The sequence below is a fragment of the Megalobrama amblycephala genome, linkage group LG1, assembly GCF_018812025.1.
Source record: "Megalobrama amblycephala isolate DHTTF-2021 linkage group LG1, ASM1881202v1, whole genome shotgun sequence".
Taxonomy (NCBI): Eukaryota; Metazoa; Chordata; class Actinopteri; order Cypriniformes; family Xenocyprididae; genus Megalobrama; species Megalobrama amblycephala.
The window spans coordinates 5,448,111-5,474,691 of NC_063044.1; the positions used below are offsets into that span (position 1 = coordinate 5,448,111).

The 26,581-nt window shown below is 37.6% G+C and overlaps 1 protein-coding gene across 4 annotated transcripts; it reads left to right on the top strand.

Annotated features, from left to right (window-relative positions):
• The first annotated feature begins 1,267 nt into the window (after positions 1–1,267).
• Positions 1,268–23,847, top strand: LOC125260537 (cytochrome P450 2K6-like). Of its 4 annotated transcripts, none has more exons than XR_007183094.1 (9): positions 1,268–1,401; positions 1,526–1,634; positions 14,068–14,230; positions 14,448–14,597; positions 14,669–14,829; positions 14,975–15,154; positions 15,251–15,392; positions 21,295–21,441; positions 23,211–23,847. XR_007183094.1 is itself a non-coding variant. In XM_048178984.1 (9 exons), the coding sequence occupies exons 1-9, from the start codon at positions 1,298–1,300 to the stop codon at positions 16,336–16,338; spliced, it is 1,524 nt and encodes a 507-aa protein (XP_048034941.1). In that variant the 5' UTR covers positions 1,268–1,297; the 3' UTR covers positions 16,339–16,495. The 4 variants fall into 4 exon arrangements, 3 of the variants coding, with proteins under 3 accessions (XP_048034941.1, XP_048035014.1, XP_048035123.1); XM_048178984.1 differs by lacking the exons at positions 21,295–21,441; positions 23,211–23,847 and adding exons at positions 15,741–15,925; positions 16,009–16,495; XM_048179166.1 differs by lacking the exons at positions 21,295–21,441; positions 23,211–23,847 and adding exons at positions 15,741–15,925; positions 16,009–16,150; positions 16,233–16,488 and having other exon boundaries at positions 1,365–1,634.
• The last annotated feature ends 2,734 nt before the right edge of the window (positions 23,848–26,581 follow it).

A 26,581-nucleotide genomic window follows, 5' to 3' on the forward strand; every position in this document is an offset into this window, starting at 1 on the left:
GTGGGTGCAACAGTGATGTTGATTCAATGCGGTTAACGTTGACACATTAACATTAATTTAATTAACCATTGTTTCGATGGTTGCTTGATGTCTGGGTGGTCTTCTAACCTGCAGCTGAAAGGTGTCCAAAACTCTCAAACAGCTGACAGACTAGCAAAATAAGCTTTTTTTTCTTTTTCTTTTTTTTTTTTTTTGCAGATGGACTGACCTTTTTTGCATGTGTAAACCACAATAACACATCAGATCAGATTTCTTTTTGAGTCCCTTTAAATGCCTAACACATTTTGCATCTATAAGTTTTTTATTTTATTTTTTTTTTCAGAAAGAAATGAGCATAAATCAATACACATATAGGTGATATCAAATCAGCCTAGGCTTTTTTTTTTTTTTTTCAGAATAAACATTTATACTGAGATAAACAGGTTGTACAAAAGCAGTGTAAATATTGAAACTCTTTTGCAGTTGCCCCAGCAATTCAGGTTGGGGTTCTATGTGCATTGTGGAAAATTGCTGTTCTAGCCCGATACAGTTTCATTTAAAAATGCATTTCTGAACAATTTACATGTAAATACCTTCTAAATGTTCAGTGTATTTTAAATACTTTCTATACTTTCTTTAAATTCTCCTTTTTAATGCTATGGTTATATTTTATATGCTGTAAAACAAAGTACTGATTGTCAAAGCTGTTTTTTCTCCCTCATTAACCATTCCAGTTGTATCCAACTCTTTGCAATTCTATGGCCATCTCTTGCCAAACGCGAGAGACTGACCATGAATTTTCTTTGCCAATGGTTTTTCCATGGTAGGTTGCCAGGTATTTCCCCAAACCTGCATATTACACGGCTCGGGATTCACACACATGCATTCATACCTACAGACAATTTAGCATCTCCAATTCACCTATACTGCATGTTTTTGGATTGTGGGGGAAACCGAAGCACCCAGAGGAAACCCATGCAGATACAGGGAAAACATGCAAACTCCACACAGAAAGTCGCCTGATTCAGCCAGGACTCGAACCTTGGACCTTCCTGCTATGATGCAACAATGCTACCCATTGAGACACTGTGTCGCCCCCAAATGCTGTTCTACATGACGAAAAAAATAAAGAAATTAAGACAATAGCTGTTATTCTGGTAAAACAACTTCAGTCTGGATTTATTTATTCAAATTCAAGAAAGCAGCACTATAATTAGGGTTAGCTTATTTATTTATTTATTTATTTATTTTAAATAAGCTTTCCTGTGATAGTTATGTTTTTTTGTTGTAGTTTTTTCTCATTTGGCACTGATCCTAGATGCCTTTAATTTTGAGTAAAGGATACCATCTCTTATGGCCCCTCCTACCTACTGTACAAAGTACAAAACTGAAACCCATCAAACCTAAACAAGTGATTGAATTGTGCGTGTGAACAGTAGATCTCTTTGACTATGGATTTAATAGATGCGTTACTCTCACTTGGCTCCAGCACAGGTACAATACTTACCCTGTTGATGTTTTTGGTTATTTTTCTGGTCTCCATCAGTTCCAAATCTAAGGATGAGGGAAAATATCCTCCAGGACCCAAACCACTGCCACTGCTGGGAAACCTGCACATGCTTGACCTCAAGAAAACCTACTTGAGCCTGTGTGAGGTGAGCAAGAATGTTTTAATCAGATGATTTTACCAACTAGGTTCTATTTTTATGCTAGTAAACAGACGTACACTGTAAAAAAAAATTTTTTTTTTTTAAATTACAGTAACTTACTGGCAATTTTGGTTGCCAGTAAGCCTGTAAATTAACAAGATTGCCATAAATCGTCAACTACAATTATACTGCAAAAACAGCAAAACTATAAATTTACAGTTCTTTACTGTAATCTACTTTACAGTATGTTACTGTAATAATACAGTTGCACTGAATTAAAACCTAAATCATATTTTATTTGAGGAAACCGGTTGCCTTAAATTGGTTATTTGCCATTTAACATGTATTCTGTGTTAGTAATGTGAGTATATTAGTACTATGAACTTAATTCATCTGAGTTCACTTAAAAAAAGAATGTTTCTTAAAAAAAATTTAATTGAGTTAGCTAGAAAGAACAATTTAACTCAGTCCTCTTGCAGATAACAGTTATGAAACACCACCACACAAGCAGGTGCTAAAGTCCTTAGCAAAGAGACCATTACTATATTAGCAACTACACAGTTATTGCCTTTAAATAAGTCATCTTCATTTATATAGTGCTTTTCACAATACAGATTGTTTCAAAGCAGCTTCAGAGTGTTAATAGGAAAATGAATGGACAGAGATTGTTTTGGCTTTACAGCAGCTCTAGGAAAAAGTTATTATCGAGCTAAAGTTGGTTTTTGATTGAATCACTTCTGTTGTAAAAATGGTTAATTATTGACTTAACTACGGTAAACCTTGGGATAAACAGAGAGAGACAATTATATTATAATATTAGCGTAGACACCATACTTCTTATGATGTAGCGAGTACATCAGGTGTTATGGGAAGTGTTCCCGGTTCCGTCTGATTTATGTAGCCTAACAATTTATGTGATTTGAATTAGAATATAGAAGTAGATCATGTGTATGCCAGGCTGTGTTTTTAGTCTAGATTTAAACTGACAGTGTGTCTGTTACATGTCTTGTGTTTTGTGACCTAGTTTTCCCCATTCTGTTTGATTAGTCATTTGATTCACCTGTGTCCCGTTAATTATCTTAAAGGTGCCCTAGATTCAAAAATTGAATTTACCTCGGCATAGTTAAATAACAAGAGTTCAGTACATGGAAATGACATACAGTGAGTCTCAAACTCCATTGTTTCCTCCTTCTTATATAAATCTCATTTGTTTAAATGACCTCCGAAAAACAGGCGAATCTCAACATAACATCGACTGTTACGCAACAGTCGGGGTGTACGCCCCAATATTTGCATAATGCCAGCCCATGTTTAAGGGATTACACAAGCCAGTAACGTCTGGATCTGTGCACAGATGAAGCATCAGACTAGGTAAGCAAGCAAGAACAATAGAGAAAAATGGCAGATGGAGCAATAATAACTGACATGATCCATGATAACATGATATTTTTAGTGATATTTGTAAATTGTCTTTTTAAATGTTTCGTTAGCATGTTGCTAATGTACTGTTAAATGTGGTTAAAGTGGTTAAAGTCACCATCGTTTATTACTGTATTCACGGAGACAAGAGCCGTCGCTATTTTCATTTTTAAACACTTGCAGTCTGTATAATGCATAAACACAACTTCATTCTTTATAAAACTCTCCAACAGTGTAGCATTAGCCGTTAGCCACAGAGCATATAGCCTCAAATTCACTCAGAATAAAACGTTAACATCCAAATAAATACTTTACTCACATAATTCGAAGCATGCATACAGCATGCATGACAAACATCTTGTAAAGATCCATTTGAGGGTTATATTAGCTGTGTGAACTTTGTAAATGCACTGTAATATAGTCGAGAGCTCGTTTGGCAGGGAGCGTGAGCATTTAAAGGGGCGGCGTCGAGTGTAAATCAGTGCATAGTTAATGATGCCCCAAAATAGGCAGTTAAAAAAATTTATTTAAAAAAATCTATGGGGTATTTTGAGCTGAAACTTCACAGACACATTCATGAGACACCTTAGATTTATATTACATCTTGTGAAAAAGCATTCTTGGGCACCTTTAAGTTCTCTTTGTTTGCCTCGTGTATATATACCCTGTGTTCTCCTTCATTCCTTGTCCGTTCTCGTTGATGTTTAGATGTCTATATTGAGTTCCCTGCCTGTTTCCGTGATTAAATACTAAAGATTTCGCCGCATGTGTGGAGTGGGTGCTGATAAACAACAACTCAGCATTCATCATCGGCCCTGCAGAGCCTATCAGCACCGCTCCACCTAAACCAGCGCCCAGTCAGCTTACACCCAGCCAGACGGAGCTAAAGCCTGAATCCACTGCAGACTGTGCCTGCCGCAGAGAAAGTGCCAGCGAGCCCTGCTGAGCCAGAGCCTGTTATGATGTCTGACCAGGTGCGCGAGTCGGCAACAACGCCCATCCCCGAGAGAGTTTTAGTTGAGCTTGAGGACTCGAAAGGAAGCCCCACCCACACTCCCGCCGCTGCGTGTGAGTACAATATGGACCCTGGGAAACTACTTGGTTTTTTAGAGAAGGATTTAATAGAGTGATTTACTGAGGCTATTTCTGCAGACACACCTGTATCTCCTGTGCTCCAAGTATCTCCAGCGCCCCCTGTATATCCTGTGCCCCATGTATCTCCATGTATCTATGTCTGCAGATTGCCCGCCCAGCCTCCCTCTCCACCCTCCTCTATTTGAGCAGTATATTTCTATAGCTGCTACTACTCCTCTGGTTCCTGTCTGCTCATTGCGCCCTCAGCTCCACTGTGGCACGTCATCCCACCCGCTCCGCCAAGCTTCCTCGTCTCACCGGCTGCGCCTTGGTCAGGCATCACCCTGGTTCCACCTCGGGATTTCTGGCTGCTGGCTGCATCTCTGCCTTCCATCCCTCCGGCTCCACCGGGCTCCGCCTTTCCTCCAGCTCTTCCGTTATCCTCGGTTGCACTGGCTCCACAGTGGTCTTCCGTATCCCCATCTCCGCCTCTGTCCCATGAGCCGTCAGCTCCATCTTGGCCCTCCGGACCTTCAGTGTCACCCAGGCTCCGTGTCTCTTCGGCTCTGTCTGGTTCTCCACCGCGGCTGGCAACATTGCAGGAGAAAGCACCCCTGGTTCGTTCCACCAAGTCTCCTCCCTCCTGCGCCTCCACCAAGTACCATCTTGCTGACTGTGGCCTGGGTCATCTGGCTCCTTCTGCTCCTGGCTGTCCCCTGGCTCCTCCCACCCTCCAATCCCCCTTGGACTCTAGTTTCTTTTCCTCTGCCCTTCACCCTCCTCCAGAGCCCCTGCCCCCCTCCTCAGTTGGACTTATTAAGGCGCAAGAATGCATTCTACATGACGAAAAATGCATCAAAGATTAGACTCTGTTTGAGGTCAGTGTATCAGGCCACTAGATGTTGATTATGCTTGAATCAATGCAACCATAAACACCTGATTACATTTTCTCTTGGCTTTCATTGACATAATAAATGTCTCTTATAAGCACACAGTTACAATAACCAGAGAAAAACTAATATCCAAAAGTTAAGGGTCAAGAGCCCAACTAAAATAAACACTGGAACAATAAATCATCAACATCTAAACTTTTTAATTCTTCTTTAAATCATTTAAATAGAGCAGCTACACCTCCACCTCTCCTAACAGCTCTGCAGACACTCATAAAAGTAAAGTTAGGAGGGACTGTTTCATTGAGGACTGTTGCACTGCAGCTGTCTTCTAGCCACGTTTCATTTAGAAGCATAAAATCTAGGTTGTTTCATTGACTAGAAGTGATTTATTTTTCAGTAAGCGGATGTTTAAAAGTGCTAATTTAACAGTCTTTCTTTCTGTCTCCACAGCAATCTTAGTTTGATGTGTAATAGGCAGCAGATTAGATGGGTTTGCCACCTGCTTGTTCTGTAAACATTTGACAAAGTTACTGTTATCATAGCAGGGAGCCGACATGTTATAAGTTGTTTTGGTTCACTTAGAGCAGATAGATGGCCTGGCGTTGTGGCAGAGGCCAGAGAGCTCTCACAGGAGAAGGGGGAAAGCGAGCTAGGTCCACAGGTTTTGGTGGTTGTGGGGCTTGCCGCTTTTTTGTTGATATCTGGAGGCTCACAGCAAAAGAGTGGGAGAGTTTGGTTCCAGCATATACCAGTTCCTCCATTTTCTCTGAGAAGCTGCTGGAGAGAGGGATAACATGTCCAGTGAGAGTGGCTGTTGCTCTGGTGTTACCGGAGGCTGTAATATGTTGCCCTGGGTTCCCTGGCTATTTTCCCAAAAGTAGTCCTTGGGTGCTGAATCTTGGAGGAGTTCTAATATGTCACAGTCTATCTGCGGTGAGCTCAGTGGGCAGAGCTCAGTCAGCATGCCAGTTAGCATCAATGTTAGCTTCTGGCTGATTTGATCTGTGTCCGATCACATAAGGGGATTCCTTAACCACATTCATTAATACATCAAATCTGTTCTCCAGATGTATAAGCAGTAGTAGGGAACTAATGTTTGCGGTAGAGGATGCTACTATGGCAATATGTGATACTCATGACAATCTGATGTCTCGGGTCCCTTTATGTCTCGTTCCCTGTTTGTGCCATTGATTACTGTGTTGATCAATTACAGCTTGTTTCTCTGCACTCAGTATGGCCTGTTTAGGAGCACTGGATTCATGGGACTCACAGGCTGTATGCTAATGGCTTCCATGAACCCTTGTGTGTGCCGTCTGGTTTGGTAGTCCCGCAAGTAACTTTGTTTCAAGAACTGCAATCCTTTGAGAAGTCTGTGGCCATTTATGCAGCAGGTAGATTCTTCAACCAGAAGAGGCATTTTCTTTATAATCCTTTTGAATGTAGGCAACTGTGTTTTACCTTCTCTGGAAAGCAATCCAGTCTCTCCCACTGCAAATGGAAGGATACAGTACCAGTGGAAGACATCTCCTGTCGCCAGACTAATCACCCAACTAAGTGAAATGTAAATATATGCTAACCAAAGGCCTTGGCATCAGGTTGTTGCTATATGAGATTGCGATTTGTGTAGATCCAGGGTCAGTGTATACAGACAGATACATCAGACATGTTATCTGTATTCATAGTAAATGCTTATTTACTATTTCAGAATCCAAAAAGACCACAATTGACTCCCCCATAGACTGCTAATTACCCATTCATTGCTTTGTCTAATTCGTTGCTCATCTACTTGGTATTCATTTTGTTAATGTCCATTTGTGTAGTAGTTTGTAGTTTCTGTTTGATTATTGGTTCAGTTTTCTTTGTAGTTTAGTCATATTCCTTAGTAGTATTTAATGAGTGTGATATTTTACTCTTGTATATCTTTTTGTTAATGAATAAATAGAATCCTTGGCTGGTGCCCCGAAATATAGAAAGGAATCATCTGACTCAATTTTAATATTAATACAAAATATTAATATTAATAATTAAGACCATAAATCACTACAGTTGTTAGTTAGTAGTTATCTGCAAGATATTTGAGTTAAAATTATGTTTCTTGTTTTAATTATTTTGTTTAATTCGTTTCACTTTACTTTAAGAAATATTGTGTTTTTTGTGGATTCAAATGAAATAAGTTCACAGTATTAATAGTAAGTACATTTTATTTATAAAGCACATTTAAACAGACCTATCCAAAGTGCTGAACAGAGTAAGGAAACAATAAAATAAAATAAAATAAAATAAAATAAAGCAGAAATAAAACAGGGAGTATTAAAATGCCAAGGAGTAGAGATACGTTTTCAATTTTGATTTAAAAATGGTAATCAAAGGTGCAAGGCAGATGTCCAAAGGTAATTGTTTCCATAGACAAGGGGCGACAATGGAAAAAGCTCTATCTCCCCTAGTTTTTAGACGGGAGCGAGGAATAGATAATAGAGCCCTGTCTGAAGATCTTAAAAGTCTGGAGGATGACAGAGATGTAAGAAGATCTTTAAGATAAAATGGGGCTTGATCATTAAGAATTTTAAAAGGGATGTTTCAACCCAGCTCATGCAGTTAACTCAATGCCGCCGATCAGCCGCTGATTACGCCATTGTGTGGCGAGCGTTCTGAATTCAGAGTGGTTGGAATGACGTTGCACTCAAGGCCGTATTTCAACGCAGTTTGAATGTTGAGCTACAGGCAAAGCTCGCATACAAGGGTGAAAACCACTCTTTTTCTAAATATGTGATACTAGCAATCAAGATTGATAATCTCATGTGCAATAACCCTGCTAAATCCAAGTTACCATCAATGAGAACCATGTAAATCCAGCAAATGCCTCAGAATTCCAACTCAGTCCAATCTACTGCTCAACCCAACCTAGTGCCCATGCAGCTAGTAGTTACAAAGCTTTCTATGGAAGAAAGATCAAGACGGTTGTTACGCAATCTGTGTCTTTACTGTGTAGAGGCAGGCCACCTCAACGCCGCATTTCCACTGAAGGCCCCGAGGAACATCAATGCTAGCAGCCAGGTGAGTGTTGACAATCTTTTGCTCCTTACTGCCAAGTCTCTCACTAACAGTGTCAAGATTTCTACTGAAAACGATACTTTTGAATTCACAGCAGACTGAGAGTGCCACCCAAGCCTTCACAGAACTTAAGAACAGCTTCACGACAGCACCCATCCTCAAACATCCAGATCCCAACCTGCTGTTTGTTGTGGAAGTCGACGCCTCAGACAGTGGAATCGGTGCAGTACTCTCTCAACGTCACGGACAGCCAGGCAAGCTTTATCCATGTGCATATTTCTCTAGAAAACTCAATGATGCTGAACGCAACTATGATGTTGGCAATAAAGAACTTCTAGCTATGAAAGCCGCAATCGAAGAATGGAGACACTGGCTGGAGGGTTCCACCCACCCATTCCAGGTAATCACAGATCATAAGAATCTTGAATACATCAAGAGTGCGAAGAGACTAAACCCTCACCAAGCATGCTGGTCACTTTTCTTTACAAGGTTCCAGTTTACTGTAACTTACCGTCCAGGTAGTAAGAACAGCAAGGCCGATGCACTATCCAGACGACATGATCATCCGCAAGCAGAATCCACACCTGAGTCTATTCTACCCCCATCAGTTATCAGTGCACCCAGTACATGGGATCTGATGGACGAGATCCAAAGAGAGCAACAGAATGAACCAACGCCACAAGGTTGTCCTCCTAACAAGCACTACATTCCTACAAATCTTCGAATAAGGGTCATACAGTGGGTCCATACATCCCTCTGCTCAGGTCACCCAAGTATTTCAAGAACACTCCATCTCACACAAAACTCATTCTGGTGGCCATCCATGGTTAAAGATGTGGCTAACTACATCATGTCCTGTTCAGTCTGTGCCCAGTCCAAAACACCAAAAGAATTACCATCCGGTTTGCTACAGCCCTTGCCCATTCCCCAGCGACCCTGGTCACATCTTTCAATAGACTTTGTCACCGATCTACCGCCATCAAACGATTTCACAACAATTCGTGTGATCATTGACCGCTTCTCAAAAGCTTGCCGTCTAATACCTTTGAAAGGCCTCCCCACTGCCATGGAAACCGCTCAAGCACTTTTCCAACATGTTTTTAGAGTTTATGGCATACCTGAAGATGTTTCTGACAGGGGAATGCAATTCACCTCACAAGTAGCTTTCTGTAAACAGCTGGACATCAATGTCAGCTTGACCTCAGGATACCATCCTCAGTCCAACGGTCAAGTGGAAAGATTGAATCAAGAGATTGGCAGCTACGGTCATACTGTGGTCGTGAACAGCATCGCTGGACTGAGTTTCTACCATGGGCAGAGTATGCACAAAACTCTTTAAAATATTCCTCCACTGGTCTCACTCCATTTCAATGTGTGCTGGGATACAAACCCCCCATGTTCCCGTGGTAAGGAGAACCTTCTACGATACCCAGAGTTGATGACTGGATTCGTCGTAGTGAGAGGGTGTGGGATAGTGTGCATGTACGCCTGCAAAGGGCTATCAGGAACCAGGAGATCCAGGCCAATAGGAGACGTCGCCCACATCCTCCCTACCAACCTGGACAAAGGGTCTGGCTCTCCACACGGGACCTCAAGTTGCGGCTACCAAGTAGAAAACTCAGCCCAAGGTATGTAGGCCCATTTAAAATCTTAAAACAGATTAATGAGGTCACATACCAGTTGGAACTGCCAGCTAACTATCGTGTCTCTCCCTCCTTCCATGTTTCCCTCCTCAAACCGGTCCACCTGGGTGACCCCAACGTCGAGAACCGGGAGCCACCTCCACCGCTGGACATTGATGGATCTCCTGCATATGCGTAAAGGAGTTGTTGGACTCCAGAAGGCGGGGGTCAGCTCCAGTATTTGGTGGACTGGGAGGGATACGGACCTGAGGAGAGATCTTGGGTAGCCGCATCTTGAATCCATCCCTTATCGAGGACTTTCATCGAGCCAGGCCCGATCGTCCAGCACCAAGACCACAGGGACGCCGCAGCAGACGGAGACCTCTCCCGAGTACTGACTGTGTGCCGCTCCCTCTGCTTCATGAGTCACTTCCTGTTTGTGGGACATTTAAGCATGGCTAGGCCATCAGGCCGTTACGAAGTATTGCCAGTTTACCTGCCTTACCCAGCATTTATAACATCATTGTCTTGCTATCTTGTGTATGACCATTGCCTGTTTAATTCTGTTTCTGCCTTTTGGATATCCCCTTTGTTCTGTTGTTTGGATTGGATTGCCTTATTGTGTTTTGTACCTCTGTCTGCCTCACGTTTATGCTACCTGCCTGTCGATTTGGATTTGTTTGCTGTGGATTACATTAAACAACTGCATATGGATTCTAACGCCGCCTCAGCGTCATTACATATGTCCTCATTAAGTTACTTGATAGCCAGTTCTTAATGTCCTGGATACATTCCAATAATGTAGTGTTAATTTCGTCAGACGAGACGAGACGAAATATGTTCGTCAACGACCTTTTTTTTCATGACTAAGACGAGACGATGACAAGACTGCACCACTGTCCAAAAACGCTGACTAAGACTAAATTAACATGCATTATTGTTGACGAAAAAAGACGAGACGAAAATGTTTTGTGTAAAATAAAAACTAAGATAAAATCTCTCTTCATTTTCGTCTACAATCGTCTCTGCTTTTTCATCAGCTGTTCAGAACGAGTTCGCAGCTTTGATACTGACAAAAAGTCAGAATGTGTCATCATAACTGACGGGAAACACTGCGGACAAAGAATTCACATTAAGCAGGTTATATATATTTTATGTTAACTTACTTATTTTGCCACATGCATGTGTGGGTCTTCACATCATGGGCGCGGAAAGTAGGGGTGCTGTAAATGCATGTTTGTTCATTGACATTTATTTGTAATAAACACTCTGAGTTGGCTATTTAAAAAGTTTTATTTTTATGTTAAATTATGTAAGGGATAATGCAGAGCGAGGCGGTTGTTATAGCTAATACAACCCCAACAGGCTGATTAGGCTGACTACCTACCAAATAAATCAATAATTTGACACAAAATGATGATTTAAAAAGGAGTTTATTGATTTAAAAACGATTGTATTGCTTCCGCTAAAGAAAATAGTGCGCTCCGTCTCTACAGTTAGAATCCTGTGTGTCCATGGCAACGCTCTGTTTTTCATGGCAACGGTGTGTTATAGTCAGTGCCCAAGGAAGTCGACCGGAAGTTGAAGTCGGCCGCGTGCCGCCATCTTGTAGCAGAACTTCACTTGCGTTAGCATCCCATTGACTCCCATTCATTTTGGCGTCACTTTGACAGCGAATAACTTTACATCTGAGGCGTTTAAAGACTCCATTTGTCCATTATTTATTTCTAAAGATACACGACAATGTATAAAGGGCTCCATTACCTTCTATGTTACATTATGGCCCCCCGTAAAAACAGTTTTTGTAAAAATAGGCTAACGATTGCGTCATAACCACTCGACAGTAGAGAAATTACCGTACAGACAGGAGGAGAAGCTCGCAGGCAATAGTATGCATTAACTTAATATGGCGTACTGGCGTTACATTTTAAAAATACTATACAAAATAATTAATCAGAATACTTACTCCTGCTCACTCACGCCAAAGAACTCCCCGCTCAAGCTCGCCGTCTCTGCAAGATTAACGATGGCAGTTTGCACGCACAGCTACTAGAAGATTTACATCTGTCAGACAGATTGCTGACGTCATCAAGCTTAGTTTGAGTCTACGCGTCAGAAACGGAAGTGCTAAAAATCGCTAAAAATGGGCTTCACTTGTCTCAATTGAGTTCCAATGGGGTCGCTGTGTCCATTTCTTTTACTGTCTATGGTTATAGTTAACAGCAGTCTGTTATCAAGAAATAAAATAGTGTGTGCGTAGAAAGAATTCATCCACACACTGCTCAAAAAAAAAAAAAAATTCCTGAGCGCAAGTCCACCGTCTAGGCAGGCTTTTTGTGTTAAATTATATTTCCTGTCGCTGCGCAGGTTCTTTTATTGTACATGACAGCTTATGTCCCGATGACCAGTCTTTGCATTACGATTAAAAGCAGTAAAGTAAAAAACAATAAAGTAAAAAAAAATGTGATGTGCAGGCAAGTTCGAGTGTATGCACTGTTTAAACGAGTGTTCTCAACTTCTCACTGATACTTTTGTGATTCGTGGAGTTTTGACAAGTTTTATAGCCTTGATATTGTTTCTTATTCAAAAGTGGTGACAGAAAAAACGAAGCACCCCCAACCTGAAACCTCTTCCCACGCCTCTGTCACAATCACATCATAATCAAAATAATTAGGCTTAAAAGCAAATGTATATGTAAGGGAATCAAGTTTAACAATTACATATTACAATAATATTGCTCCAAATATCATCAATAATGGTGTGTGCAATACCATGTATAACTTGCATTAAGTTGGTAATTTACTTTATACACATATATATATATATATATATATATATAGTTTTGATCTTAGGCTTTTCATTAAGTTATTTATTTCCACTATAACACGTGTGTTCCTGATATTATTGCATTTAATGAGGCCTTGTTGTATTTATTCTTACAATAGCTTCTAGATGTGGTCAAGCAACCAGCCAGGAAAGAGGAGAGGCTTTCTATGTCCGACTAAAAACCTTTGTAACTTAAGTTGTCAGTCGGAGTCTGTTGGGCCCCAGCTTTTGAATTGTGTTGGTTAAAATAAAATACTCTTCAGCACAGGTTAATCATTTGTGAATGTGTCTCCTAAATCAGAAATTGAAAACCAGACACGTTTAACATTTGCATTCAACAAAAATCATTCAACAAGTGTATTTTGTCAGGTAATTATGACATTTAACCAATGTTTGAGATATGTGAAACACTTTTTTTACTGAAATGTTTATCAGTAATAATCTCAGTAATAATGTGTTATTTTTGACTAAAACTAGACTAAAATTAAAAGACTTTTAGTCGACTAAAACTTGACTAAGATACCTTGAGTTTTCTTTTGACTAAAACTAGACTAAAATGACGAGACGTTTAGTCAACTAAAACTTGACTAACAAAAAAAGATATGTGAATGACTAAATATGACTAAAACTAACAAGGACATTTGCCACAAGACTAAGACTAAGACTAAATTAAAAATAGGTGACGAAATTAACACTACAATAATGGTTGAATGGAGTCGCCAGATTTCAATGGCAGGTACAGCTGTGTATCATCAACATAAAAATGAAATTAAATATTATGTTTCTTAATAATGTCACCCAGTGGTCGCATATATAAGTTAAAAAGAACTGGACCAAAATAGAGCTTTGAGGTACTCTGCTAATAATAAGAGCAGAAGATGAAGAGAACTTACCTAACTCTACAGAAGATGCTCACATTCCTAGCACACTATGGCTTGGTTTCACAGACAGGGCTTAGCCTGAGCCAGGATTAGGCCTTCATTCAATTAGGAAATTTAAGTAGCTTTTATAAACTTTCACTAGAAAAAAAAACATTGCTGGTGTGCATCTTGAGACAAAACAATGGTTCAGACATATTTTAAGATATGTCAGTGCAAGTTACTTTCAATTAAAACTGTTCAAACATGCATCTTGGTCTAGGACTAGCTTAAGCCTTGTCTCTGAATATTAGTTTATAAACTTAAATGGCAACTGGCCAATTTAAGGCAGTCATTTTCTGCAAATTAAATTATTTAACTTGTTTTAATTTAGTTCAACTGTGCTGCCAGTATTTTACCATTAATTTACTTTTTTTTCCCAGTGTTCTACACTGGAATTCTAAATACAGTAAAAACCATAAAACAGTACTTTGCAGATAAAGTTACTGCCAGTGAATTAATACAAATTTACAGTGAAATGTTTTACAGTGTATATTTAGATGAAGTTTAAGACCGGGTAGGACAGGTAAACAAGGCATTATTACTAGAGGGAAGAGATGTTATGGAGGTGTTGTCCTATGAGTCAGTGGATGGATGCCAGTGAATAGATAGATTCTTCATGTTTTCTCTGTTACAGCTGTCTAAGCAATATGGGTCAGTTTACACAGTGCACTTTGGCCCCAAAAAAGTGTTAATATTGTCAGGATACAAGACCGTCAAACAGGCACTAGTGAACCTTTCAGAGGAGTTTGGAGACAGAGATATTACACCTATATTCCATGATTTCAACCAGGGTTATGGTAAGAAGGCTTCACATATTCAGATGATCATTTAATAAACACTTCTTTTTTTTTTTCTTTTAAATTTCAAATTAATTCAGCACTTATACTTGTCTTGTATATAAAGTTAATATCTTTAATAATCTTGTAATAATATATATAAAAAAAATCATCTGTTTGTATTTTGGTCAGAAATGTGAGGTCCACTTTGATAAATTGATAAATTATTCCTCTGTAGGGATTATGTTTTCCAATGGTGAAAACTGGAGAGAAATGAGACGCTTTGCTCTCTCGAACCTGCGAGACTTCGGAATGGGAAAGAAAAGAAGTGAAGAGTTAATAATCAAAGAAACACAATATTTAAAAGAGGAATTTGAGAAGTTTGATGGTAAGATTGTAAAGCACAAGGACAATATGATGATGTGACTGAGTATTAACATCTTGTTCATCCATGTCCAGGAAAACCATTTGATACAACTCTGCCAATAGCCATGGCTGTTTCAAACGTCATTTCTGCCATTGTCTACAGCACCAGATTTGAGTACAGCGACACTAAGTTACATCATATGATCAGACGAGCTAATGAAAACATGAAGATGACTGGATCAGCTTCAGTTCAGGTACCCACACATTTCTGTACAATACACCAATAATTGATACACTGATTATACACTGATATAATTCATGATTTTGAAGTATTTGTCACAGTGTATGTACAGTGTTCTATTGTACATTTCTATTCTTTGCAATTCTGCTTATTTGTAGCTCTACAACATGTTTCCTTGGCTTCGTCCTTTTGTGGCAAATCAGAAACTTATTATGAATAATGTCAGAGAAACGTTCAAACAAAGCAAGGAACTATTAAATGGTCTGAAGAAGACTCTGAACCCTCAGGAGCCCAGAGGAATCGTTGATTCTTTCCTCATACGACAGCAGAAGGACGAGGTACTGTTTATATGTTTAAATCAAATAAATTTGCAATTAACTTTTTAACATTCAGACATCTTGCATTTTTGGCTTTCATTGTCATGATTTCTGCAGGAATCTGGCAAAACAGACTCTTTGTACCATTCAATGAATTTATATTCTACAATCAACAATCTGTTTGCTGCTGGTACTGACTCTACGGCCACAACGCTACGCTGGAGTCTTCTGCTAATGGCCAAATACCCTGAAATACAAGGTATAGCTGCAAATGCTTGCATTTGAACAATGAAAAAAAAAAATGTATAGAAACAATTGTCACTCAGAAATTGCTAGTAAATTTAACAAATAATTACAAAGAAATTGCAAGCAATACATTGAATTAAACATGACATTTTGAAGTACAAAAGATAAAATGGTATAAATAGTATACTACTTCAAAAAAATATATTGATTACAGTGAACAAAGAGTTCTTGATCATAGTCAAGTCAAAACCAGGACTATTGCATTATTTTATAACAATTTGAATTCTGAAGTCTGAAAATCGAATTATTTACCATGCAAAATGTCATCGAGAGTGAAGTATTTCCTGTAAATGTTACTAAGCCGAGGTCCAAGGTGAGATTGACCGAGTGATTGGTGGACGTCAGCCAGCGGCGGAGGACAGGAAGAACTTGCCTTACACAGACGCTGTGATTCATGAAACCCAGAGATTTGCTAACGTAGTACCTCTTGGTTCCCCCCGTCATACCACCTGTGATGTTCACCTGAACGGATACCTCATCAAGAAGGTCTGGCTCCAATAAGAACATGCAGTGTTCATGATTATGTGTTTCCACTATTTATCACTGATCATTTGTGTTGTTTTGTGCAGGGTACCAGTGTGTTCCCACTACTGGTATCTGTATTGAGGGATGAAAATGAGTGGGAAACTCCTGACAGCTTCAACCCAAGACACTTCCTGAATAAGCAGGGCCAGTTTGTAAAAAAGGATGCTTTCATGCCCTTCTCTGCAGGTGAAGTGGACTTTAAATTCACTAATTATATTATGCCATCACAGGTGATTTTTGTTCATCTTTTGCTTATTGTTTTTCTCATGCCGCAGGGTTTGTCTTGGAGAAAGTTTGGCCAGGATGGAGCTCTTTCTATTTTTCACTTTCCTCCTTCAGCATTTCTGCTTCACTCCTCCTCCTGGAGTTTCTGAAGATGATCTGGATCTCACACCAGTGGTGGGCTTCACCCTGAACCCGGCTCCACACAAACTGTGTGCAGTGAAGCGGTCTTAAAGTCATATATACTGTTAATTATTACCATTTAAATTGTCATTTAATGTTTTTCGTGTGTGTGTGTGTGTGTGTGTGTGTGTGTGTGACATATCAGGACACGCATTTGTATAATGACATGGGTATGACAGGTATTATAAAAAGAGGTGACTTACATTACAGCATGTCCCCATTTTTCAAAAGGCTTATAAATCATACAGAATGAGTTTTTGTGAGAAAGTAAAAATGTGTACAGTTTCCTGTGATGGGTAGGTTTAGGGGTAGGGGAAGTGTAGGGGGATAGTAAATACAGTTTGTATTGTATAAAAACCATTACGCCTATGGCATGTCCTCACAATTCACAAAAACAAACAAACCTAGATAGTATGCAAATGTACAATATGCAAATGTATTTATCACATTAAAATGAATCAAATGTTGTTATTAATGCTTAAAACTAAGGAGGGGAGGGGAGGGGGACACCCATGCATAATTAAATAAACTCCTCTACATATACATCTTTTTGGTTCTATTACATTTGCACATTTGATGCTTTTATATTTCTATTTCTAGCTGCTAAATCAGGATCTGGTTAAGCTAAGATCATTTCTTGTAAATAGAAATAGACACAAATCATGGACTGATTAACTAGATTATCTGTAGCTTAGACTTAACTGCTTAAAAGTTCCAGTAACTAAATGTCAGTAGTCAAATAAATATTCCCAGCCAGCACAACCATGTGGGGCCAAAATGGGTTTCACTTGGACTATCTAAACTGGTCCCCAGCCAGTTTTGTCCTCAATTTCCAAGTAGGCCCCAAAATGAACACTGCTCAGTGTGCACACTACAGGGTGTTAAATGTAACACTGAATCAGTGTTGGAGTTGGGATAATTAAATGATTAATTGAATAATGATTGAGCATTATTGAAGACAGCTGATGACAAGCAGAACCACTGAAGGAAAGAACAAGAACAGAAAAAAACACATCTAAATCAGTTCATGTGAGTACAGTGGTTCAATATTAATATTATAAAGTGACGAGAATGTTTTTGGTGCACCAAAAAAAAAAAAAAAAAAAAAACTTATTTAGTGATGGCCGATTTCGAAACACTGCTTCATGAAGATTCGGAGCGTTATGAATCAGCGTGTCGAATCATGATTCGGATCGCGTGTCAAACCACCAAACTGCTGAAATCACGTGACTTTGGCGCTCTGAACCACAGATTCGACACGTTGATTCATTATGTTCCGAAGCTTCCTAAAGCAGTTTTGAAATCAGCCATCACTATATAAGTGGTCATTTTGGTTTGGAGCACCAAATGTCATTGCTGGCTAAGCAGGCCTCACTGAGTCATCAGATTTCAACTAAAATATCTGGTCCCACTTTATATTAAGTGGCCTTAACTACTATTTAAAAAATAAGTACAGTGTACTTATTGGGTTCATATTGAATTGCAAAACACTTTTGCTGCTATTGAGGTGGGATACAGGTAAGGTTAGGGAAAGCTTTGGTAGTATGGGTAGGTTTAAGGGTGGGTAAGGTGTAAGGGATGGGTCAACAGTGTAATTATAAATGTACTTACAGAAATTAATTACAGATGTAATTACATGCAAGTGTTTTTAAAATATAACTACAATGTATGTACACAGTAAGTGCATTTCATCAAATGATTAATTTAAATGTAAGTACATAGTAGTTAAGGCCACTTAATATAAAGTGGGACCAAATATCTTAAGTTGTGTTCCAAAGATTAATGAAGGGCTTACGGGTGTAGAACGGCATGAGGGTGAGTAATTAATTAAATTATTTTCATTTTTGGGTGAACTAACCCTTTAAGTAAAGCAAAGCTTATTGAGATTTATCGGATGGGAGGCGCTACATAGCTGTGTTCATTCATCAACTGAAAATCCTTTGAAATTAAGAATTGATATCGGTTCTTCAAAATGATAATGATTAAAATTGATTTTATATTTAATATATTTTTAATCCAGACCTATTGTTAACTAATAGCCCATCAAAATGTGTTTAAAAGCTTTGTACCCAACTAAGACCGCAGTTTTTCTGGGACCCAAAAACACTTGGAATATGTTTCCGTAGGTTTTGGAAAGCTGGAGGACACAGAGAAAGACATTTACAAACAAATCTTAAAATGTTAGGCTACTATTCATTTTAATTGTATCAAGTTCTCACCTCACAAAAGGTGTCAAAGTGTCTCTTGAGGTCAAGGGTCAGCAGGTTCCCCAGTTTGGGTCCAGGTGGCTCATTCTCCTCTTTCTGAGATCTGGAACCAGAGGAAAGCAAATACACTAATCAGAAGTAACAGTGACACACCCAGTAATTTACCTGTGCTGAGAAACTGCAGAAGTGACTCGATTTTCTCTCTAAGCTTCTGAAATGACACAATTGCACATTTATAGTTGCTATGTAAGGGAGCGTCCTCATGTGATCCTAAACAAATTTTAAAAAATCCATGAGAATAGAGGGTTGGTATACATCAACATGTATGTGACACCCTTTGGGGAATTATTAACCTTCTTCAGCTTAATAAAACAAGATGGGAACATTATTCATGCAATAAGCCTTATGGCAAAAGAAAAATGGTTTAACACAACCTTTGCTCCAATATTATTGCATTTTCATTATTAAAACATGTCTTTTGATTTACATATGCACTGTTTCATTGTACTTTCCCAATGATGCAAAGCAGGTCTGAACTGTGACACAGAGATACTGCAACCTTTTCAAACTTTAATATATGTTCCAACACTTAACATGTAAACATTTGACTTTAAAACACTATTATGAGCTCTATTATTTATCTTTTATACATTTTAAGCTTTACAATAACTCAATCAGATGCACACACAAATCATATTTGTTTAGATGAGTATTAAAAACACACTTAATCATACCAAAGTTAGTGTTTTCTCCTAAATGTGACAGAATATCAGTCACAGCATTAAGATGTGCTGCATTGCATTCAGGCAATGAGTGTAATTGTGTACATTTTTATTGAAAACATGTGCACATACTTGAACTTTATTAAAACTGTATATTGATGAGACCTTTTTGAAGGATATTGGTTTACTTGTGCTCTTTTTGTGCACTTGAGCTTAACTGAGACTTGATAGTTTAGATGTTTAAGTACTGTTAAAATAACTCTAAGACTTTTACTCAAGTCGTATTGGAATTGGTGACTTGTAACTTGTAATGGAGTCATTTTCGCTACAAGGTATCTGTACTTTTACTCAAGTATAGTTTTCAGGTACTCTTTACACCTCTTAACCAGATTAATGATTGATTGATCAATCAACAAATTAAACTCACTCGTACTGGCAAAAATCACTAAAATGTCATTCAGGTTTGTCAGATAATCAATGCCGGGGAGTATGAACTGCAGCAGTGCTAAACTGCTCAATGCATCATTAACAATATGAGCTATCAATGTATGAATCAAACTCACTAAGAGTGCAGACAGTTTCTTTTCCACACATCATTTTATTATACACATGAATACAGTCTTGTATTTCTCTTGTGTTAAATTTATGCCAAACATGAAACTCTTTTAAATGATACCTTATATCAACATGTTTACATCTCTGACGACACACTGGGTTCTTTGACAGAGCTTTTCTTTCCTTCTGTTTTCTGTACACATAGTGATCAACTGAATTCTGCACAAAATCCTTCTCTCTGAGGCATTCATGTAACATTTTGTTCCAGTTTCTACCTGACTGTTTTAAACCATACAGAGACTTTATCAGTTTACAGACCAGTTTTTCATCTAAATCTGACTTCAAATCCTTCTGGCTGTTCTATGTAAATCTCACAGTCAGTTGGAGCATGCAAATAAGCAGTTTTTACATCCATCTTACATATCTTTCCCTTGAAAATCACCATCTGACATTATCTGGTTCTCGGTAACACACTCTGTTACAAATCTCACAAGTTTCTGAGTCTTAAGAACTTTTCCTGTTTCTGGATAGCAGACCATGTATGCAGGGCATACCACAACTTCATAGATTTTTGTTATAAGAATGTTCTCCAAATATTCAGTGTTGGTTCTGGGAACGTAAAAAATGTCAGTTTTCTTGACGTTAGAGGAACATGTTTTAAAAGTTATAATGTTCCTCAAACATTCTTTCGATTTAATTTTGATTAGCAATTCAACATTCTTTCAATCATTCAAACACCTGCTGTGAACAAGCACTGAAAGAAGGAGAACTGAAGATAAAAACATTAAATCTCTGAAGATCTGATTAAACAACTCCACAAACAGCATTACCAGCTTCACTTATTACTAACCAGACTGACTTTATTTCTGTCAGACATCTACAGAAGTTCTTATTGAGAATTAACAGAGGTTTAGAAGTTGATGTTTGGTTGAAAATGTTTTCTTTAAAGTCACCGTCGTGGTGATCAGTGTTTGATTTAGTTGAGCTCTTGACCCTTGACTTTTGTTAAGTTACTTTATTTCAGCAGTTGCAGGTATTTTCAGAAAATATTTCTGCATTGATATGACAAATAATTCCTAATACATATTTCTTAAATGAGAATTTTTGTTTTGATTAAATCTATATCTTTTTGTTTTGATCAAAAATAGAATTTAAATTAATTGACTTTCTTCAACAAGAAAAATATACTTTATGCCTGGTTTCATAGACAGAGATTATTATTATTATTATTATTATTATTATTATTATTATTATTATTGGCTCAAGTTATAAAATATAGATTTTTTAATTGGATGAATAAAAACATTTTTTCAATGTAAAATGTTTTAATTGAATGAATGAAAACATTTTTTCAGTGTGGTACATCACTTTGGTTGAGAAAAAAAAACAGCTTTTCTTCTACCGTTTTTTTAATTACATTCTTTTGTCTATTTCTTTATAGGGTTGATTGTGCACAGTCCCTCTGGAAGCTCCTCTGGGCTCTTCAGTGGTTTTGCCCTGTTATAATGATAAACTCTTACTAATAGAGGGCCTGGAGGTGGAATGGAGAAGAACAGACACAGAGACTCTGGTTCATCTGTATCAGATGGTGAGAGCCGACCAGAGGCCCGTTAGCATAATATGATTAATAGCTTTATTTTTGCAGAACTCTTTGTAGATACTAGAATTACACACTTCACCTAAAACAAAAAGAGAGATTTGCATACATAAATACTGGTACAATCTTTGTGAATGCTGAAAAATGCGTTTGATATTTTGAATTTTCAGTCTTAATTTCAACGTGTTTCCAGTAGAGGGCAGCAACGTTTTGTTAATAATAAGAGCCCAGATAATTCACAGCAAGAATGGAAAGTAGACAGACATGAACACATGCAAAGTAAAGAACATACAGTAAATCATTTACACCATTGATCATCTGATCTTCTCCTCTTCATCATGAGGAAGAGTAGAAACCGTTTCTCTGCTTGAACTCAGTGTTACTGTAGACACAATATAAGAGAGACATTATATATACTCAGGAAATCACACTTACCTCATTCCTCTGACTGAAATGATTGGTTAGTTAGATAAGTAGGTCAAACTTAATTGTTTTTCTTGCTTTATATATATATATATATATATATATATATATATATATATATATATATATATATATATATATATATATATATACAGTCAAACCAAAAATTATTATGGGTGCAGGACACTATAGTTCATTTATGTAAATGAGGATAGCAAAATAAAGTAAACTGTGACATTATACCCAAAAATTCTTCATACAGTGGACTACCAGTAAAATTAATTAAGTGTGAAACCATGATTAACTGCAACCTACCTGGAGTTTCCAAAAGTGCAAGGTGTCAGGATCTCAGAGACTTAGGATTGAGAGTGACTCTTGAAGGACCAGGACATCATCCTCTTGTACAACTGTTTAAAGATTTTTTTTTTTCCCCCAGAATCTGGCAGTAAGTTTTGGGAGTGCATTTTTAGTCCATCTCCTACCCTGATAAGTCTGTCTTGCAGATATGGACTAAAAACAAACTCCCAAAACGTACTGCCAGATTCAGAACGGTAGAAGTGGTACCAGTGTTGTGCTGGTCCTTCAAGAGTCACTCTCAATCTGTCTCTCTATAAAGCCTATAAAACTTCAGCTTGTGATTCTTATTTAGTGGGGGTCATTTTTTTTAGGATTTTTTGCCTAACCTAAGTCTCTGAGATCCTGACACTTCTGGAGACTCCAGGTAGGTTGCAGTTCTGGAAAATGGTGGCGCTGAAGACTGAAGGGTTCCTGATGGTTTCACACTTAATTCTTCACCTTAATTCTTAATTATTTTGCAGTTAACACGTCTCTTCTTCTTCACCTGTTTTTTTCTGACCCTGCTGACCCAGTGAGTGTTTCACTGTCCTTTGGTCATGCCTTAACTGCAATTTCTGGTATTGCATCCTTCATGGGCATTTATTCATTTTTGACTTTTCAGTCTGAGTTAAATCTCTTTTTTGGCTCATTTTATCTAAAAGAAAAGTACCTAATATTTCTGCACATCTGAATATAAGGCTTTTCATTTCCAGCCTTCATGAACAATTATATATCACTTATAAATGATTAAATACAAAATTAATGGTAGTTATTTAGATTGTTGTGGTTTGGAATTGGTAAAATGTACCTGAAAAAAAAAAAAATGAGTTATAGATATAGTTATACTTAGAATATTGAATGTTATACTAAAGCTGCACTTTACTTTTATTTTATTTTTATTTTATTTTTTGCACTTGAATTGTTTTAAATTCAATTATTTAAAATTTTCGATGCTACTCATGATCTGTCCTACTTTATTTCATGCTTTATTTTCTCCTTAGGTGTGATCAGTTGAGTCGTCATTCAAGAGCTTAGATTTTGAGACATATTTATCTGATTTTAGCAGTTCTTTTGGGGAATATTCTGAGATAGAGAAATAGAGGACAATCTTATAGAGATGCACATTAGGGAGGATGATAAGGGTACTTGAATTGTCCTCTTCAGGGTTTATGAACACAGCTGTTGCCATGACGATTCCATTTCCACAGACATGCGGGAACAACGGCTCAATCACTCTTCTCAGTCAACAATCTCAGTCTTTTTCAGTCGGATGTTGAATGTGTCAAGAGAATCTCAGTAGGACTGAGTGCTTACAGAACATAAGTGTCTCAACATCTTTGAGAAAGAGATGAGCTGCTGTTGAAGTGTCTTCCACACGTGTTCACCAATATTACACTTCAGTTTGAATATTTCTACACTGCAGGGTCCAATTCAATTATATGAAATCACATGCATCATTTTAACTAATTTCATCTGTCTTCCATGTACAAATTATTGGTTATCAGCAGCAAAGAACGTTTGCATTCATGAAAATCACAAGATGTAACTTTTAAAAAGCTTTCTCTAAATCTGATCTAAATCTCTAAATCACATTCTATGAATAAATGATGGACAGTAAATAAATAATATTTAATGTGGCAGGAGTTGTTGCTGTTATTTAAGCTGAAAGTCATTTGTTTCCAGGCATCATTATGGAGAACATAATTACCTGACATTTACTCCGGAAGCGACTGGGAAAGATTGAGTCAATCGTTTCTGTCTAATCTGTTGTCATAAGACAAAACTTGCGTTTTTGGCACAGTAACTTGGTAACTGGCACAGATTTCCTTGCGCTTGATGTTTTTGGAGTCCATAGTGCTGTGAAAAGATGTTTTTATAGAGATATTTCATATAAAAAGAGACAAGTTGTGTCTTAAATTATATACTATGCACTGTGTACTCAACCATCTGTAAAAAATAAATCTGTAAAATAACAGAAAAAGCACCGGCAGCTTATTACCCGAACATTATCCAGTAATTTTATGAACATTTCCGTTAAGCCTAAAACACAACAAACTCAGTGAAGTGCAAAATTCAAAATACAGCAAAACACCTATAAAAAAAAAATAAATACAGAAAATTCTGTTAAATTAATACACCCGGCTGGTCACCATGATTTTGCCAAGTAAGACATGTTCCTGGGTCAACATCTTTGTTGATCCTGGAACAACATTCCAATCAACCAATCAGATTTGAGGGACAAGTTTACTGTTTATTTCAAGTTTAGGCTTGCAATCAGGGTTAGGTGCTTCTACATCAATGTTATTCACCTGTCTTTCCCCTCTGATTTTAGGGATAAGTTATGGGTAAGGTTAGGTTTAGGGGTAGGAATAGGGTTAAGACTACATTTTCAGACTGGAATGTTGTTCCAGGATCAACAAAATATGTTGATCCAGGAACATGTCTTACTTTGATTGTATAAGTTTTTTTTTTTTTTGTCATCCAGCATCAGAGTCTCATAGTCCCTCCCATATTAGCTATAGGAAAGCTGCGAAAGATGAGTGAGTGAAACATTTTATTTCTTCAGCGAATGTAATGTGTCATGTGGGGATTTGAAATACACTTTTTATTTGTGTAATTTTATGTGTGAACACACTCTGTACTCAAAGTGGCATTGAATAGTGCATAAGTAAGCAAATTGGGATGCACCTATAAATATATGTAAAAAAAATGTCTTCAAATATGAAAATAGATTTTGCAGTATTCTTATTTTATATAGAAGATTGCGTTTGAGTTTCAAACACACACACTCATACACACACACAGAGTGATAATCAAACTAAAATGGCAAGTTCATACCCTTGGTGAACTGACGTATTTCCAGATGTGTGAGACAGTGCTCTGCTATATGTGTGAGACTGAAATAGCAAAAGACAGTGTGTGATTAAAAATGAGAATGCTTTTAGCAGTTATGCCTCTCATCTTCAGCCTTTTTAACCTTTAACAAATATTAAAAACTGTAAAACAGACACAGTTAGTGTAGTTAATCCAAATGAATAGCAAAAAAATAAAGTTATTAATCTTTCCTAGTGTTCAATTAGGAAACATTTCTCTGGTGGTTTTGTGGGTTTGTTCAACCATCATTTGTTGGGAGTTTGTCTTTAGCTCTTGGAGAAGCAGAGTCCTGACTAGCTCTTCGATGAATTATTCAGCTTCTCCACTTTGACCGTCTGTGGGCTTGTTTTTAAAGTTGTCTACAACCTGCATTTGCTTTCAGAGACCCAGCAGGTGTTTCAGCACAAACTGGCTTCTCATATTGTGGGTTTTCTAGTTTACTTGTGTATGCGGGAAAGGATTGTCAAGTCAAGTCAAATCACCTTTATTTATATAGCGCTTTTTACAATGTAGATTGTAGATTGTGTGTCTGTGTGATACTCTGATATTCTTATACACAAAAAAAAAAAAAAAAAACTGGAACTAGTTACTGCTACCCAATGTTTATGTGCTTTTTTGGAGTTGATCAATCTCATCCAGTAAAAAACAACATTTGTTGTGCTTATTTGTAGTCAGTTAATACTCACTTACTAGCTCAGACAGTAAGTTTACACATCTATTTATATGACAATTTACAAAAAACAGCAAATTAGCTCAAAGGGGAAATATAAAAAAATATTCATAACTTATCATGATTATTAATTATGATTAATTATGAATATTTGAATCGGATTAACTTGATGTAGCTACATTAAAATTACAATCAATCAATCAGTTAATTCTGTAAACACTCAGTATTGTATATTAATTAATTCTAAGAGAAGGGTATTTTTCATGGCCATAGAAAAATAATTCTTTCTTAGCATTTACAGCGCTTAGAGCTGGTCGCAAGATTTAAATCATTTAAGAAGCAATTTAATGCAGACAGTGAGTCAGAACCAAATATGTATTGTGCACAAGTTTTATTAACTAAATCACGAACACATAACTAAACTAACAAACACATACAAACACACAAGTCACATGTACATAGGAAATGAGAGAGTGGGAATGAATTGGAACCGTATCATAACAGGGGAATGGAGCGATGAGTAAAGTTAGTTCTCTGAGTGTTTGTAGATATGTTTGGTCTTGGCAGAATAGATCTGATACGCTGCTGCTTCTTTATTGCTGCTGCTGTTCATTATTGCTGCTGCTGCTGCAGAGCAAGTACGGTACTTGCTACTGCCAATTCATACACGACACGCTGCTGTGAGCAAGTAAGACATGCTGCTGCTGTACAATATACGGTACATGAATAACCGTAGCAGATCTATACAGGTGGAGCTGGGGAAGGTGGAGGGTTTCTGAAGCACACTGCGCTGCTAAGCAATGCCATCTCATGTGTTTAAAGATTAGC